The 16,639-nt window shown below is 43.8% G+C and overlaps 1 protein-coding gene across 4 annotated transcripts in view; it reads right to left on the bottom strand.

The window, feature by feature from the left end:
* Positions 1-16,405, bottom strand: part of LOC106610192 (mineralocorticoid receptor) — a 93,706-nt gene extending 77,301 nt beyond the window's left edge. For 3 of the 4 annotated variants that reach the window (XM_045722748.2, XM_045722750.2, XM_082978436.1), the window contains exons 1-2: positions 15,961-16,405; positions 12,094-14,040 (exon numbers count right to left, since the gene is read on the bottom strand). In XM_045722748.2, the coding sequence (XP_045578704.1) occupies positions 12,094-14,021 (1,928 nt within the window). In that variant the 5' untranslated portion in view covers positions 14,022-14,040; positions 15,961-16,405. The remainder of the gene's footprint in view (positions 1-12,093; positions 14,041-15,960) is intronic. The other variant, XM_045722749.2, reaches the window with a different exon arrangement.
* Between the last annotated feature and the right edge of the window lie 234 nt (positions 16,406-16,639).

Genomic DNA, 16,639 nt, shown 5'->3' with positions numbered 1-16,639 from the left:
CCTGGATGTAGCTTGACAGACACTCAGCCCTGTTAGCCCTGGGGTGTGTCTCAAAAGGCACCCTATTCCCTATGTAGTGTGCTATTTTTGACTAGAGCCCTATGGGCCCTGGTAAAACATAGTGCACTAAAGAGAAAGGGGTGCCATTTGGAATGCAATCCTGGTCTACCCAAGGCCAAAGATAACAACTGTTGCCTGGGCTGATACAAAGTGAAACTGAAGCACACTGCTAGCTAATGCATTGAGCATAAATAGGTCAGACTCCCCCTCTGAATAATGGGGAGAAAAGTGGACTGGCGCTTCCAGAGAGGGCACCACATAAACAACATGTCACAGCCATATCTAGATGGGCTACAGTGCAGTGTTGGGGCAAGGGTTGTTGTTTGGCGTTGTTTACTGAAGATGTGCCATAGTGTTAGCTATTAGCTGAAGCTGTGTCATAGTGTTAGCTGAAGATGTGCCATAGTGTTAGCTATTAGCTGAAGCTGTGTCATAGTGTTAGCTGAAGCTGTGTCATAGTGTTAGCTGAAGATGTGCCATAGTGTTAGCTATTAGCTGAAGCTGTGTCATAGTGTTAGCTGAAGATGTGCCATAGTGTTAGCTATTAGCTGAAGCTGTGTCATAGTGTTAGCTGAAGCTGTGTCATAGTGTTAGCTGTTAGCTGAAGCTATGTCATAGTGTTAGCTGTTAGCTGACGCTTCTCCTAAAGGAGCTAGTTTCATTCCACAAAAACAATGTGCCACAGCCATCTAGAGGGCCTAAATTTAGTTGTTGTTGTTTTGAGTTGTTTACTGAAGCTGGGTTATTGTGTTAGCTAAAGCTGGGTTGAAGGAGCAAGCTAGCTAGCTGCATTACTACCTGTGTTTTAAGTGCCGACTGGCTGGATGGCTGGCTGGCTGGCCCAAGCCTCAAAGTATGTGAGTGAGCCATCCATTCAGACCGTAAACTGCAAATTATCACTCCAGATGTGTGCTCCAGTTATGCCTTAAGCGCCGGATTAAATGCTAATTTGCATTAGTAAGATTTACTCTGCAACGGGTATTACTTGAATTTGCATCGAGAGGAAAAAACACTGTTAGTTTTCTCTGTTTGTTTTTTTAGACAAGATGGTGCTCCTGCAAGACAATATTTTTTGTGTTCTAAATGAGGTCAATCTCCTAAAAATCAGGAGTGTCTTTTGTGGCTGGAACCATAATCTCACAGTATGGGCCACTGTAACTAACAACACAACCACCCTAACCCCTTCTGGCTTACTAACCCAGGGCAAGTTTGTATATAAAACATTGCTCCTATTGAAGCCGGGACAGAAACCCACCTGCTTAACAGGGCTAAATCCAAATAAAAGCCGCCCTGTCTCCCTAACTGATTAGACTGAACCAAGCAGCTGAAACCAAGTGGCTGGTGGCAGCCGAAACAACTGCAGACAGTAAACAGGGAATGTCTGGCCTGTGCCAGGTACAGTGCAGTAAAACCAGGGCCAAGGGGTTGCCAGTCCTAGGGCAGTGCACTTTAGAGAAACGTTGTGGGTCCACGAAGCCAATTGACAGGGAACACAATGGTTCTAGTGTATCCTGATCTGCCATTTTGGATCTAGGTTGGTCCAGGTTGCCCTATGACCAGGTCTTCTCCTAAAAAGACACCAGGCTATTTGGACATGGCAGCCAGGCACACTCGTAAACAAGACATGGGAACAAATATCTCTCACCATTGCTGTATGAAAATATCACTGTCAAGTCAACATTTTTCAGAATGCACAACATGGCTTTCTTGCAAACAATACAACAGCCTGTAAGTCACACAAGTGTTCTAGGGCGCCAGAGCCACCCCAACACATACACTCACACAACCTGTACACAATACCTTTGGATCTGTTCTACATAACAGGGGCCATTGTGGGTCAATGTCATTGTCATTAACACAAAAGCCCTGGCAATTACAGGATGATTCTCTAACCCTACCCTCCATCCCTTCCTGCAATAGGCAGCCATTTTGATTCCTGCTAAACCAGTTTACCCCTTTTTAAGTCTTGGTCACCCAATTGCGTCTGCGTCAGCTCTGCGTGTAATGTGATACAGTGTCTTTTCTATGGACTGTCATCAGACCCCTGGAAGTCTCCTTTTACCTTGGCTGGGTCACTGTATCAGAGCTTGTCCCAAAGGACCTACATTATCAGAGCCTGTCCCCAGGGTGCTACATTATCAGAGCCTGTCCCCAGGGTGCTACATTATCAGAGCCTGTCCCCAGGGTGCTACATTATCAGAACCTGTCCCCAGGGTGCTACATTATCAGAGCCTGTCCCCAGGGTGCTACATTATCAGAACCTGTCCCCAGGGTGCTACATTATCAGAGCCTGTCCCCAGGGTGCTACATTATCAGAGCCTGTCCCCAGGGCGCTACATACATGATTTTTGTGACAAAGTCGAGCTCCCAATTGCCTGAGTCATAACAATCTACCAGGGATTTTATGGGGTGGGTTTTTATGGGTGCAACTCAAGACCCGACAAAGCACAGAGCACACTGACTGACACAGCCGTTGTTGTTTCCCATAGACCGGGTTAGAATATAAAGAGAAGCTCTGTGTGAGACTATGCTACTACTACTGTAGATCGATGCCATCACATAGCCATAGTGCTAGCCATTTCTTCAGATGTATTAGACATATTCTGAAGAGAACAGCGCGTATGTGTACGTGGGTGTGTGTTGACCTAGTTAACGGACTGCTGAAGCAGAACAATTAAAACATTTTGGATGTGTTTTCCTTAATGACATCCATTTCCGCCTATGTCAGTGAGTCGAGTCCCGTCATGTCCAGCGATGAGCTAGCTGTTAGACTAAGTAAACACAGCAGTTCAGAACTTGAATACAAACTCCAATTAAACATGAATGATGAATTGAGCCATGCCCTTATTTGGTCAGTAGAGCAGATCAGAATGCAGAAAGGAAGACAATGATGCACTGAGAAGGAGAGGAGGGAAATCCACTCAGAAAACTCAACTAAAATGTAGTATGGATCTCACTCAAAGAACTAAACTAAATGTAGTATGGATCTCACTCAAAGAACTAAACTAAATGTAGTATGGATCTCACTCAAAGAACTAAACTAAATGTAGTATGGATCTCACTCAAAGAACTAAACTAAATGTAGTATGGATCGCACTCAAAGAACTAAACTAAATGTAGTATGGATCTCACTCAAAGAACTAAACTAAATGTAGAATGGATCTCACTCAAAGAACTAAACTAAATGTAGTATGGATCTCACTCAAAGAACTAAACTAAATGTAGTATGGATCTCACTCAAAGAACTAAACTGAATGTAGTATGGATCTCACTCAAAGAACTAAACTAAATGTAGTATGGATCTCACTCAAAGAACTAAACTAAATGTAGTATGGCTCTCACTCAAAGAACTAAAGTAAATGTAGTATGGCTCTCACTCAAAGAACTAAACTAAATGTAGTATGGATCACATTGCTTTTTATAGCTCGGATGAATGTGAATTATGTCCTTGTCCATCAAACCGATAGAAATCAAACATTTGCTACCTTAAAATCCATCTGGACACAATTAAGTTACCTTAATATCAACATTGTACAATCGAATTCTTGTGTTATGAATCGTAGCCTACACCAACAATGAAGAACAAACTTAAAGGGGCATTGTGGAAGCTCATAAACAGTCGTCTATATAAATGATATGAGCCTCAGTGTCTTGACAACTCTTTCAGCAACTAGGCCTGACACTATTCTCATCCATTTCACACAGCTTTTATTGATAGAAACCAGGGCAGTTGTCACAATAATCTCATGCTTTGTGTTGTAGTGGAAGAAGTATACAGTTACATTCTCTTCATACAGTATGTAAAAGAGCTTAATGACGGACAGGGACAAGCCTCTGTATGTCAGCGATAGGTAATAAAGTCTGAACACACACACACACACACACACACACACACACACACACACTGTGCCTACTGCCTACAGTACGGCCCACCCTGGAAATTTGGGCAAGTTTCATCAAACCCTGCTTCAAGAAGAGGTTGAAATGAGGACAGGCATTCTGATCCCAGCAGGGAGGGAGAAGGAGAAGGAGAAAGGTACAGTCAGAGAGAGAGAGAGGGAGAGAGGGGAAAGGAGGGAGGGAGGAAGGTACAGGGAGGGAGGGAGGTACAGTAAGAGAGAGGGGAAAGGAGGGAGGGAGGAAGGTACAGTAAGAGAGAGGGAGGGAGGGAGGGAGGGAGGGAGGGAGGGAGAAAAGGGGGGAAGGGAGAGAGGAATGTACAGTCAGAGAGTGAGAGAGAGGGGAGATGCAGCAACAGAGAAAGACAGGGAGGTAGGAAACTAGTAGTTACCGCTGTATGAGTATCAATTAATTAGGTCATATCCTTCCTTTCTCCTCTCATCTTTTTATGAAGAGTATCATGTTCAGTGTTTCTAACTAAGGCCGTCTTTGAATGTAATAATACAACATTTATTTCATAAGACAACTGTAATAATTATTTTATTTTAGTCCATAGCTTCAAGTAATTATTTTTGAGCACATTTCTCTCAAAATCCTTGTAGTGATAATAATGACTGGTGTTTTTATATATCACCCCTGTGATACCTCCAGTCTATGACTAACTTCCCATCTGTTAGCTCTGTCGTTTATTAACTCCTCTTTTATCCAGCATTATACCGCACTCAACATAAAATAGTGTGTGTATGTCACACACTCACATACAAACACAAAAGTGAGGACCAGACATACGGTAGTTCTCATGTGACCACGTGGAATTAGCAAAGACCCAGGCTTCAATGTCTTTACCTCCTCAAGGAACACCTTCCTTGCTAGGGCAGGTAAAGACACCTTGGACATGAACCCCCAACACCCCTGTCTCACATTCACATCCCAAACGAGCAACTAACGTCCCTCAAAGCCTCACAGCCCACAATGCACCGGGGCCAGCCGTACCGAGCCACACCACGAGGACGTGGATTTAATTAGATATTAGTATCCAGCCGCGTCTGAATTAATCAAATCAATGCCACTCATTAATTTAGTAGAAGAACATACAATTAAAGGGCTATTATCGTTCTCTCAGGAGTCTGCCCTTTCATCCTGCCAGTAGAACATTGGGACTTGGCCCAGGTCCAGAGGCAAAGCGTTCTCTTTTCCTTTTTAACCGGCACTTCCTCTCCTCCGCCTGACTCGATTCTACTCCTCTTCTCCAGGCTGGTGCCATAGAAGTACAATGACTAGATGTAGTATGTGCAAAAAATAAACATCGGCGTAACTTTAAATCAATACTCTCTTTTATCCATAAGCATAACATTTAGTGGGAGGATGATAGAGAAATATGTTTTCTTTTTGTATTTGCATGTTTATGGTACTGATTTAGACCCAGCCACCTACTAGGTACCTACAAGTGTACTGGGACTTTTAGGTTCTATCTTCATTTGGTCCCTGGCCACATTGAGTTCAACACTAACATAATTTCCATGACTTAATGGTGCTTGACAGCATTTATCCTGTAAGTAGCTCGTCGTTTAGGATGACGTCTCAAGAGTTTTAAACAAAACTCTAGAAATGTCAACACACTGTAGCATAGTCCCAGTCAATGCTTAACAGGGCACTCTCTAAATAGGGTGACAAGAGATTTGGAGATTTAGGGAATGAGCACACAAATAATCCAGCACCCAAAACTAGGTCATTTTATAATAATATATTTTGTTCAGATAATGTATCATTTGATCATGGCTGTGTATATCTCAATTGAGGAGGTAAGGAAACTAGACTGAAAATAAGATTTTAAGCTTTTACATAGACTTTGAAGTAGTACTGTATTGTACATGGGACTATAGGGTCCCCTACAAGCTTTAAACAGTAAATACTTCTATCGGATTTCCTACAAACATACAGTCAAATATAATCTTATTTAAATACAGCAGGGGAAATCCTCCGCATTCAAAATGTCAATCTCTGCACCGCATACAGCTGGCCACCTGTTTCTCCCAAAGCACTGAAGCAAACCAGGCTCTGACAGAAAATAATTCTGGGCCAAGGAGATTCTTTTTCTCTCTCTCTCTTTTTTTTTGCTCTTGTGAATTAAAGTTAAAACGCTTTCGCTCTGAGTAATCCAGACTCCTCCGACGAACAGTCATTTTTAATTAAAAACATTACCCCATTTACAGAGGAAACCAAAGTGAAGCCTGAAAAAAATAGTAACTGCACAGGGATTTCTCTCTCTACTTCGACCTAGCACTCTCTCGATTTTCTCTCTCTCTCTTTCTCGATTTTCTCTCCCTCTCTCACTCTCTGTCTCTCTGTTTCAATCTTTCTTTCTCTTTCCCTCCTTCTCTCCCGCCCTCCCTCCCTGCCATCCAACGCTTCAGTTGATCAAAGGAAGTTCCAGTTTCTTGCTGGTTTTTAATGGTTATGTAACTTTCTCCTGATGAAATACTGGCCTGGGCACAATACTAACCCATCCAGAGCTGAACTGGACCATAGAATTCCTGCAATTGGACTTTTTGGGGTTATGTGATCCTGGCAGGAAGTCAATCCAACTCACACTGCGGCAACGCTTCCCTACTTGGAACGATTGTAAACACCCTAATAAAATGTAATTAATAGGTACCATATACAATGTTTACTGAGTAAAACTGAGTCCAAAAAACTTTGATTAATCACATAAATCAAGCAATATCAGCACAGGAATATAACTAAATAAAGCAATATTTCTTAACCACAGGCATATGGGTCTTCTGCAGTGCAGTTTTGATTGAACCCCTCCTCTTGTGATGAGCTATGTGTAGTTGGAATGAAGTGTTGTTTCTCTGAGAGCAGCAGGACTCTGGCTAGTCTTCCCCAGTGTGTGTTTGATTGAACCTCTCATGTGAGGAGCTAAGTGTATAGTTTTATAGAGAGGGGCAGTTCCAGAGCTGTGTCTGTATCTGGGTCTCTGCCATACGGCCAGGCCCCACCTCTGACTGTCATCCTGCCTGACATTAGGGGGCTAAGCTGTATCTCATTAGGACTACGGTGGCAGTGATCCCGTCAACATCACTTGAAGCTCTGGCTCCCACCATAGGGGAAGAGACAGGTTGTCTCCAAGGTAACGGCCAGATCATTTGGCAGGAACTGCATGCCTTGTTATCCCACAGAAACCCACAGATACTGTAGGCAGGCGCAGCTGGCACACATGCACACATACACACACACACACACACACACACACACACACACACACCAATACACGTGCGTAAAGACAAACACACGTATAGTCACTCCACTGCACATAGACATCAGCTCCCTCTCTGCCAATCAAACATCCGGCTATTCCTCTGTGTCCAGTATTGATTTAAAACACAATGAAGCCAAGGGCGGACCAACCGTTTAGGAAAAACCATTGAGTTAATTTGCTGCTCGTACCCTAGGGATAATCATTCTCACTGTTGAAAGAGAAATAGATTTCTGTTAATCATGAGCCAGCATTATTCAAATCAGTGGGGGGGGTGTCAAACCAGGCCAGATATCTTGAAAGAGGGGGTTAGAGAGGGTTATACAAGCAGAGTCAAGTATTTAGGTCATAAACGGCAGTTGAAAATTGTTTTTTAGGGGGGTTGTTACAGTAAATGACATGAGTTTGTATATAACCATAGAAATTGAACTGACAGAATGGCGTGTACATCTAACTCATTCCCACCTGATCTCAACTAAGTCACTGGGCCCATATTCACAAAGAGTCTTTAGATTAGGAGTGCCGATCGAGGATCAGTTACGACTTTTAGTTCATAATGAATAACATTTTATGAACATTGTATAACCTGACCCTAGATCAGCACTCCTACTCTAAAAACACTTTTGGAATACATGCCCTAACCCCCTGTCACATACTCTACTGTACATCCTGAATGCCAAAAGTGGACTGACCATTCCATAGCCAGGTATGACAAGAATAGCCCTGATCAGACAGCCAGAAGAACTGGATGAATTGTAGCATGGTCTATCGATAGGAGGTCAATGGGACAGGGACTGACCTCCTGGACCAACATAACAGCCTCAGGACAAAGGCTGACATGATCATTGCCCCATTATTAACCAGCCTGATGGTGCTATTGGTGCTATTTTGAGTGAGACTGGATAATTGTTGTAGATCTGTTTGTGAGTGTGTTCAAATAAAGTGTTTGGGGAGAGAGAGAAATCATTAGTTACGACCAATGATGTATATAAACCCTGGATTGCTGATGCTATGTATTGGCCATTGAGAGGCTTTGAAGTCACCGGTCGGCCATATTGGCTCTTCCCCCAGTAGGAGCAGTCCTCCATAGGAATGAATGGAATTCTACAGTATTTCAATGAAATGTTTTAATGACAAAATTACATGTATTGAAGTATCTTTTGCTATAGTGGGGAAAGTAACATTGGTAAGCTAAAAAATATATACTAAATGAAAATATATCATGTATTTTTTATGTTTTTATGTTTAGCTCAAATAATATAATTTAAGATTATGCATTAAGGTGTCTGTAATACAATACAGTGAGGGAAAAAAGTATTTGATCCCCTGCTGATTTTGTGCGTTTGCCCACTGACAAAGAAATGATCAGTCTATAATTTTAATGGCAGGTTTATTTGAACAGTGAGAGACAGAATGACAACAAAAAATCCAGAAAAACGCATGTCAAAAATGTTATAAATTGATTAGCATTTTAATGAGGGAAATAAGTATTTGACCCCCTCTCAATCAGAAAGATTTCTGGCTCCCAGGTGTCTTTTATACAAGTAACGAGCTGAGATTAGGAGCACACTTTTAAAGGGAGTGCTCCTAATCTCAGCTTGTTACCTGTATAAAAGACACCTGTCCACAAAAGCAATCAATCAATCAGATTCCAAACTCTCCACCATGGCCAAGACCAAAGAGCTCTCCAAGGATGTCAGGGACAAGATTGTAGACCTACACAAGGCTGGAATGGGCTACAAGACCATCGCCAAGCAGCTTGGTGAGAAGGTGACAACAGTTGATGCGATTATTCCCAAATGGAAGAAACACAAAAGAACTGTCAATCTCCCTCGGCCTGGGGCTCCATGCAAGATCTCACCTCGTGGAGTTGCAATGATCATGAGAACGGTGAGGAATCAGCCCAGAACTACACGGGAGGATCTTGTCAATGATCTCAAGGCAGCTGGGACCATAATCACCAAGAAAACAATTGGTAACACACCACGCCGTGAAGGACTGAAATCCTGCAGCGCCGCAAGGTCCCCCTGCTCAAGAAAGCACATATACATGCCCGTCTGAAGTTTACCAATGAACATCTGAATGATTCAGAGGACAACTGGGTGAAAGTGTTGTGGTCAGATGAGACCAAAATGGAGCTCTTTGGCATCAACTCAACTCGCCGTGTTTGGAGGAGGAGGAATGCTGCCTATGACTCCAAGAACACCATCGCCACCGTCAAACATTATGCTTTGGGGGTGTTTTTCTGCTAAGGGGACAGGACAACTTCACTGCATCAAAGGGACGATGGACGGGGCCATGTACCGTCAAATCTTGGGTGAGAACCTCCTTCCCTCAGCCAGGGCATTGAAAATGGCTCGTGGATGGGTATTCCAGCATGACAATGACCAAAAACACACGGCCAAGGCAACAAAGGAATGGCTCAAGAAGAAGCACATTAAGGTCCTGGAGTGGCCTAGCCAGTCTCCAGACCTTAATCCCATAGAAAATCTGTGGAGGGAGCTGAAGGTTCGAGTTGCCAAACGTCAGCCTCAAAACCTTAATGACTTGGAGAAGATCTGCAAAGAGGAGTGGCACAAAATCCCTCCTGAGATGTGTGCAAACCTGGTGGCCAACTACAAGAAATGTCTGACCTCTGTGATTGCCAACAAGGGTTTTGCCACCAAGTACTAAGTCATGTTTTGCAGAGGGGTCAAATACTTATTTCCCTCATTAAAATGCAAATCATTTTATAACAATTTTGACATGCGTTTTTCTGGATTTTTTTGGTGTTATTCTGTCTCTCACTGTTCAAATAAACCTACCATTAAAATTATAGACTGATCATTTCTTTGTCAGTGGGCAAATGTACAAAATCAGCAGGGGATCAAATATTTTTTTCCCTCACTGTACATGTGGCAAAATTAATGTAGACATTAATAAATGCAGTTCTAAAGCTTCCAAAATATTTTTTACAACGTAAGGGAGTGCTAAAATGGAGGCACGGTGGTTTCAACACAGCGCCCCCTATCAGTCAACTAGTGTATATATAAATCATTGGTTGCAACCACATTGGAACACATTGACCCATTGTGCTAGCCTAGTTCCTAGCAGTAGTGGGCCTAATCTTCTCTGCTTGTCTCTGGGGAAAACCAACAAACACAAACATACCAAGCCAGGCTCCATTGCCACAAATAATCACATGTATTTCTCTTAGGGAAACATCTGACTATCAAGGTTTTGTAAGTCAGGAGGGGATACCGTTTGCGGATTTGTTTAGTGCTTCCTGCACTGACTCGAGCTTGTAAAAATGCAATAATAAGCAGGGCATTTACAATGTGCCATGTCGTGCATACGTTTACGACTTCGGTGATCAGCTTAGATTTTATACCACCATTAATATACATCCCCTCTGTGAAATGAAAAAATTAAGAAATATATCACACCCAAAACAAATCCCAAACTCTCCAAATACCCGAGCCATAATCATATCTTCATATCTTTAAATTAACTGTAAACAAATAAACAAGCTCCTTCTGCAAGGAAGGAATTCCTTATGTAAATCCTTCACATACTGAAATTGCAACAAAGTTGGACAATATTTTCCAATTTCCTGGTTGGTTTCATAGCTGTGATACTTTTGTTTTATTCATCCTGGATCTTAATATCATAATGCTGTATTTAGCTTCACACTCAACTGGGACATCAGATAAACTGTTCGAACAACAACTGTGTCAAAGTTAGACGTTGCCATATTTGCCTGTGCAAAACAAACCGTATTTCTGCATGTTTGTTTTTCTTTGGTGGCCGGGGCTCTGCCCTGCAAGGCAACTGTTTGTTTCCTACATCTGGCAACAAAAGCATGTGATCAATCATTCATAATAATTTATGACGTCGCCACATAATGGCCAGCCCAGGCTCGTAAAAATATATTTGCATTACACAAGGTCCCTTCAGCACATCTCAATAACAATACAATAAATGTTGTTTTTGTCCATACACATAGCTCTGATAAGAGAGCAAACTTTAGCCTCTGTTAGATACAGTAGAGAATAGGGCCAGGGCAGAAGTGTATGTTGCGATGTTGCTATCCCATGCTGAACCCCATCCCTTAGTTCCTGTTCTCCCAGCTAAGCCAACATCCCGCTGCTTTTCCCTTTCCCAAGTGTAACAGTCTTGCTTCCGTCCCTCTTCTCACCCCAACCTGGGCTTGAACCAGGGACCCTCTGCACACATCAACAACTGACACCCACGAAGCATCGTTACCCATCGCGCCGCAAAAGCCGCAGCCCTTGCAACGCAAGGGGAACAACTACTTCAGGTCTCAGAGCGAGTGACGTCACCCGATTGAAACGTTATTAGCGCGCACCACCGCTAACTAACTAGCCATTTCACATCGGTTACACAAGCCTTGTTGATATTAGTATTTTGGTAGTCCCCGACTCGGAGCAAACGCCCTTCTTTAACCCCTCGGTCCTGAGCAACATGGTCTTTAAGTCAGACACACTGTCCCCTTCATTCATCCTGTCACAATGTAGTAAACAGACTCAGTTCCACCCAAAAGCTACATAGCAGGGAGCATCTCTCTGCACATGAGAGCCCTTGGATTATACCACTGGGTGTGCTTTGTGCAGATGCTGTGGACAATCCATCACGTCTTATAACAAGTCTAAAGTAACATAACAGTTTCTGAGCCAGCACTCTTACTGTACTGGAGTTGTGCAGCAGCACTACAATCCCACAATGCAGTTTGTTTTCTCTTTAAACTTTTCTATTTTGAAAGTAACAAACATTTCTGAGCCAGCCAGCTGCTCTTACTGTGCTGGAGTTGTGCAGCAGCACTAGAGTACCCACAATGCTGTTTGTTTTTGTCCATACATCGATTTCTTTCTTACCTTGACATGCTGTCTGGCATGCAGCCGTGACCTGGATAGCCTTCTCCTCTTGGACCCTGCGACATGCCGGGCCGAGATTTCCACGACTCCATTAACGCGGTAACAGGCGAAATTAGATTCAACAAGGGGTTCGTCCCGTGATCCCTTGGGTCGTGCCGTGAGAAAGACATTGTCCCCTGCGCTCCGATCTGGTAGTGAAACGAGTGTCCGCCTGAATTAACACCCACAATGGCCGAGGTGGGCACAACGTTGTTGTTGTTCTCTTGGTAGTAGCTGCCATCGTTGTTCTCTTGTTTAACTTTAGACAGGAGGTTGTGGGGGAACACGCCGGCTTCGTAACTGCCATTCATCTCCGTGCCCGGAGGTCCCAAGATCCCAGAGAGACTGTATTCGTCAATGTTGTCCCTCAGAGACAAGTAGGTGATCTCGGACGGACCTGACTGGAAGAGACCCATAGAGTGTTGCTGCTGCTGGTCAGTGTAGCACTGAGGATTCATGCATCCGCCGCCATCTTTGTTTGGCTCACTCTTTATCTGTGTGATGAAAGGTGAGCCATTGCCGGGGCAGCCCGTGGCCTGGTTACACTTTGTGTTGTTGCTACCGTTACCCAGACACATGCTCCTATAGTCCGTGTCGGGTTCATTCTTGATGAACTTCACCATACCCATGTGGTCCAGGCCTACGTTGAACATCTCCCCATCCACGCTCTCCACCTTGGGGAACTCAAACTCCTTGAAATCCTGCTGGTCTCTTCGTCCCTCGGGACTGTTGGAGTCATTCTGGACCAGGCCCAGTTCACTAGCAGGGCTGGACACAGCAAACCCACCCCCGCCGCCAGAGGAGTTCCTGGGGCTCGAGGACATTGCCATGGGGCCCCCGGTGGTCGGACTGGAGATAGACGATGAAGCCCTCATGTTGTTGGTGCTGCCAGTGGGGCTGGAGACAGACGATGACCTCATGTTGGTAGAGGTGCTGTATGATGGTGGGGAGCGCACGCTGCTCATGCTCTGGGGGCTGGAGATGGGCGAGCGCATCACATTGAGGGGGCTGGTGAGCGGAGGCGACCCCACCGTGCTGGAGCCTGCCGGGCTGCAGGTGGCCGAGTTCCTCCTGTGGACGTGGTTGTGGGCCAGAGCTGGTCCAGCAGCATTATGCTGGTTGACGGGGTTACTGATGGTCGAACAGGCGAACGGCCCCCCAAAGCAGGTGGGGCTGGTGGTGGACGAAACTAGGTTGTTGCTGCCCCCGGGGCTGGAGATGGAGCTGGGCGTCTGGGGGCTGCAGGACAGAGACATGCCTAAGACGGCTGACCCTGCTGGGGTTCCAGATGAGCAGCAATCCCCTGGGGTGGAGCTAGGCTGCTTCGGGAACCCCGTAGAAGGGGACTTCAACTTGGGGCTCCCCGCGGACGCAGCACACTGGCTGTCCTCGAGACAGAGGCGCCTGCAAACTCCCGCTGGGTACATCTTCCCCGGACTACAATGGCCCCCCTGTTGACCGAAGCCGCCAAAGTCTGTGGCCTCCCTGGCCGCGTTCATGTACAAGCCCATGGATTCAGCCACAGTTTTGGACAGCTCCTTGGAGTCCATCATCTCTGGCTTCCTCCCATGGAGGGAACTGTTAAAGAGGGGGAGAACAAAAGGCTGCCGTTGGTTCTGGGTCAGTTTGAGAGTAGGCTGCTGCTCTGGCTTCTTCTTCTCTTCGTTGTTATTGTTACTCTCCTTGCTGTCGGCTGTGTTGCTGCTGGGGGAGCAGCTGACATTGACTATGTCCATCAGGACATCACTGTTGCTGTTCAGGTTCAGGCTGTCGGCCTCCTCGGCTCCGCTGCAGCAGTAGTCCATGGCACTGCTGGGGACATGGGACCATCTGTTCTTCTCTGTGTCCGTGGATCCTTCGAAGAAACTTGGGTATCTTTTGGTCTCCATCGCTGGGTCATTGATTTACCTGCAGGTTGAAGAAATACATTAATTTGATGAATGCTGTTTAAATATGAATTCAAAGTGGTAGGGTATTTTTAATGCATTATTCACATAGCACGCAAAAGCCACTGGAATCTCACATTGCCGAAGCTGAGAGCATACTACTGAATATAAAAACTGTAATTTAACACGAATATTTATTAAATCATGAACAGTGTAAAGTATTTATTTAATGGATGGCAATTTCATTAAGATTGACTTAAGTGTGTTTTATAGCGGGAAAATTATGCCAAACATCTACAGTATCCAAGTTAAGTATCCTTTTAAATCAGCAAGCATTTTCTCTGTCAATCAAGTCTTATTCATTTCTGCAAAATCATTTAGACATTCCTCCTCACTTAGTTAACTGTTTATTTGCTTTGGTTTTTAAACTAAGAATCCCTGAAATGGTTATACAGGGGAACTTTGTCTAAGTCACGGTATCCCAAATGGCACCCTTTTCCCTTTAAAGTTCAATACTCTTGACCAGAGCCTTATGGGGGAATAGGGTGTCATTTGGGACAGCCTAATCATGTTTGGAGACCTGAGAATATCTCTGGAGGGAGGGGGGGGGGTCATAGAACGATTATTAAATTATTATTATAGATTGTGTGTTGTCATGTCTGAGTAATAATAGTTCTATGACTCAATTCCCCATCACACCTTATCATACATAACAAGTTCCTTCTTATAATGCATTTCTTTAGATGTATGACATGATAACTTCTGGTTTGCCGGATTAATTGCACTAACTGTACTATTAAATCGCCAAGTCAATAGTTTGATTTAAAAAAAATACATCACGTAGTTTTATAGTGTTCATTTCCTCCTCTTGGGCACTTCCATTGGATAGAGACAGACACAGCGTCACATAAACTATCATCACGCCATTCACGGATTGGTCCGACTATTCTGTCAATCCCCTATTGTTTTTTCAGACACAACATAGCTGCGACATAACTTGAAAATGGTATCTATCTTTGAGCGTCTTCTGGAAAACATATAACAACTTTTGAGAATAATTAAATGCGCAATATAGACCCATGCTATCACATTTAGCCCTTTATATTATGCGTAATGTAATGTTGTTGTTCCTAAACTTATGCCCTGGTAAACTTATGTTTTAGCCTACTGTCAAAGAGAAGGACTAAAGAAAAACACTGATATTTTGATTGAGGTGACCTAATTACCGGTTAGGCTATAATAAATGAGAAAGCTTATGAGATAGGATAGTTGTCGACGCATAAACTACAAAAACAGGTAGGCTACATGCCAGGTTGTAACGACAGATGAAGGCTATGCAATATTTTGGGGGGCAATCTGATCTACCAAGATGCACATCACAGTTTTGACATTGATGGTAACTGATCGAAGAGTGTGCAAAACTATTTCAAAAGTGCATTGATAGTTAGAATGCAGGTCATTTCAGACATCGCAGTTCTGCAGTGACAGCAGAGCAAGCCGTACTTTTATCCATTATTTATTATTGTAAAGAATGACTATCTGATGGAAATGTCGCTGGAGACAAAGTTCAAATTGTTATTAACTGACCTTTGAAAAGTCATAAACAACTGATTTTAAGTTTAGATTCCATAATAAATAAATGCGCCCAATAGCCTGCTGGGCGCAAATAAGTCAAATTATTATTATTATTATTATTAGGCTATTTTTATTGTTTAGCGAGAAAGAGAGCAGCCTTTAATTGTATTTATAGTCTATACTGTAGGTCACAATCTGTCCGAGCGGTCCCCCAGGATATAGTTCAAAGTTAAAGATTTCCTGAGGATAATTCAGGTGATAATTCAAGTGGTTTACATTTCGTATAGGGAGTTCACATATTAATCTAAATATTATAATAACCACACGTCTTTTACCTACCTCGAGCTATATCATTCTGCGCTCTTACCTTAATTACGACATTCAGATTTGTCAAGTGGCTGTGTTGCTGGGCGGCAATAATCCAGAAGAGAGAATAAAGACACGAAACCAAGCCTGTACCTTATTTCTTCTTCTTTACAATATCCCCCACTTCAGCTATTCTGCATTTTCTCTTGCCATACATCCACTAGTTTCAGTTCTGACAGCTCAACGCACAGAACAGTAGGCTAGAACTCTGCTGAGCTGCGTAGCCTATATCACTCGTAATCCTCAACATCAAGACGCTGCTTTGACACACCAGTCGAGAGCGACATATAGATCGGACGCATCAGATATTCTCACATTCGGACCATAATTCCGCAGATTTATGATTTTCTAGCCCTTCGATAGAATGACTGATAAAAACAGCGAAGGAGTCAGACAGACTTGCAGTGCGACGTCATTCTGTGCACATGAACCCTCCTCCTGTAACGAGTGCAATACAAACTCTGAAGGGGTGGCGGGGACGAGAGAGGGAGAGTGGAGGGGAGGGAGGGAGGGGAGTGCGTTCGGTCGCAGGCTCCTGAACACAGGTACGCTATTGCGCTGGAAATAGGGCACCTTTACATTTGAAGTATGGTTGAGTTTCTCCGTTTTAATACTTAATACTCAACATGCTTTTTGGATAGGAGGAGACCGTCTCAAGAGCGTTGAACGAGATGAAATAA

The sequence above is a fragment of the Salmo salar genome, chromosome 08 (genome assembly GCF_965601325.2).
Source record: "Salmo salar chromosome 08, fSalSal1, whole genome shotgun sequence".
Taxonomy (NCBI): domain Eukaryota; kingdom Metazoa; phylum Chordata; class Actinopteri; order Salmoniformes; family Salmonidae; genus Salmo; species Salmo salar.
Note: the sequence above shows the minus strand (reverse complement) of the source record. Positions and strands in the feature narration are given on the sequence as shown.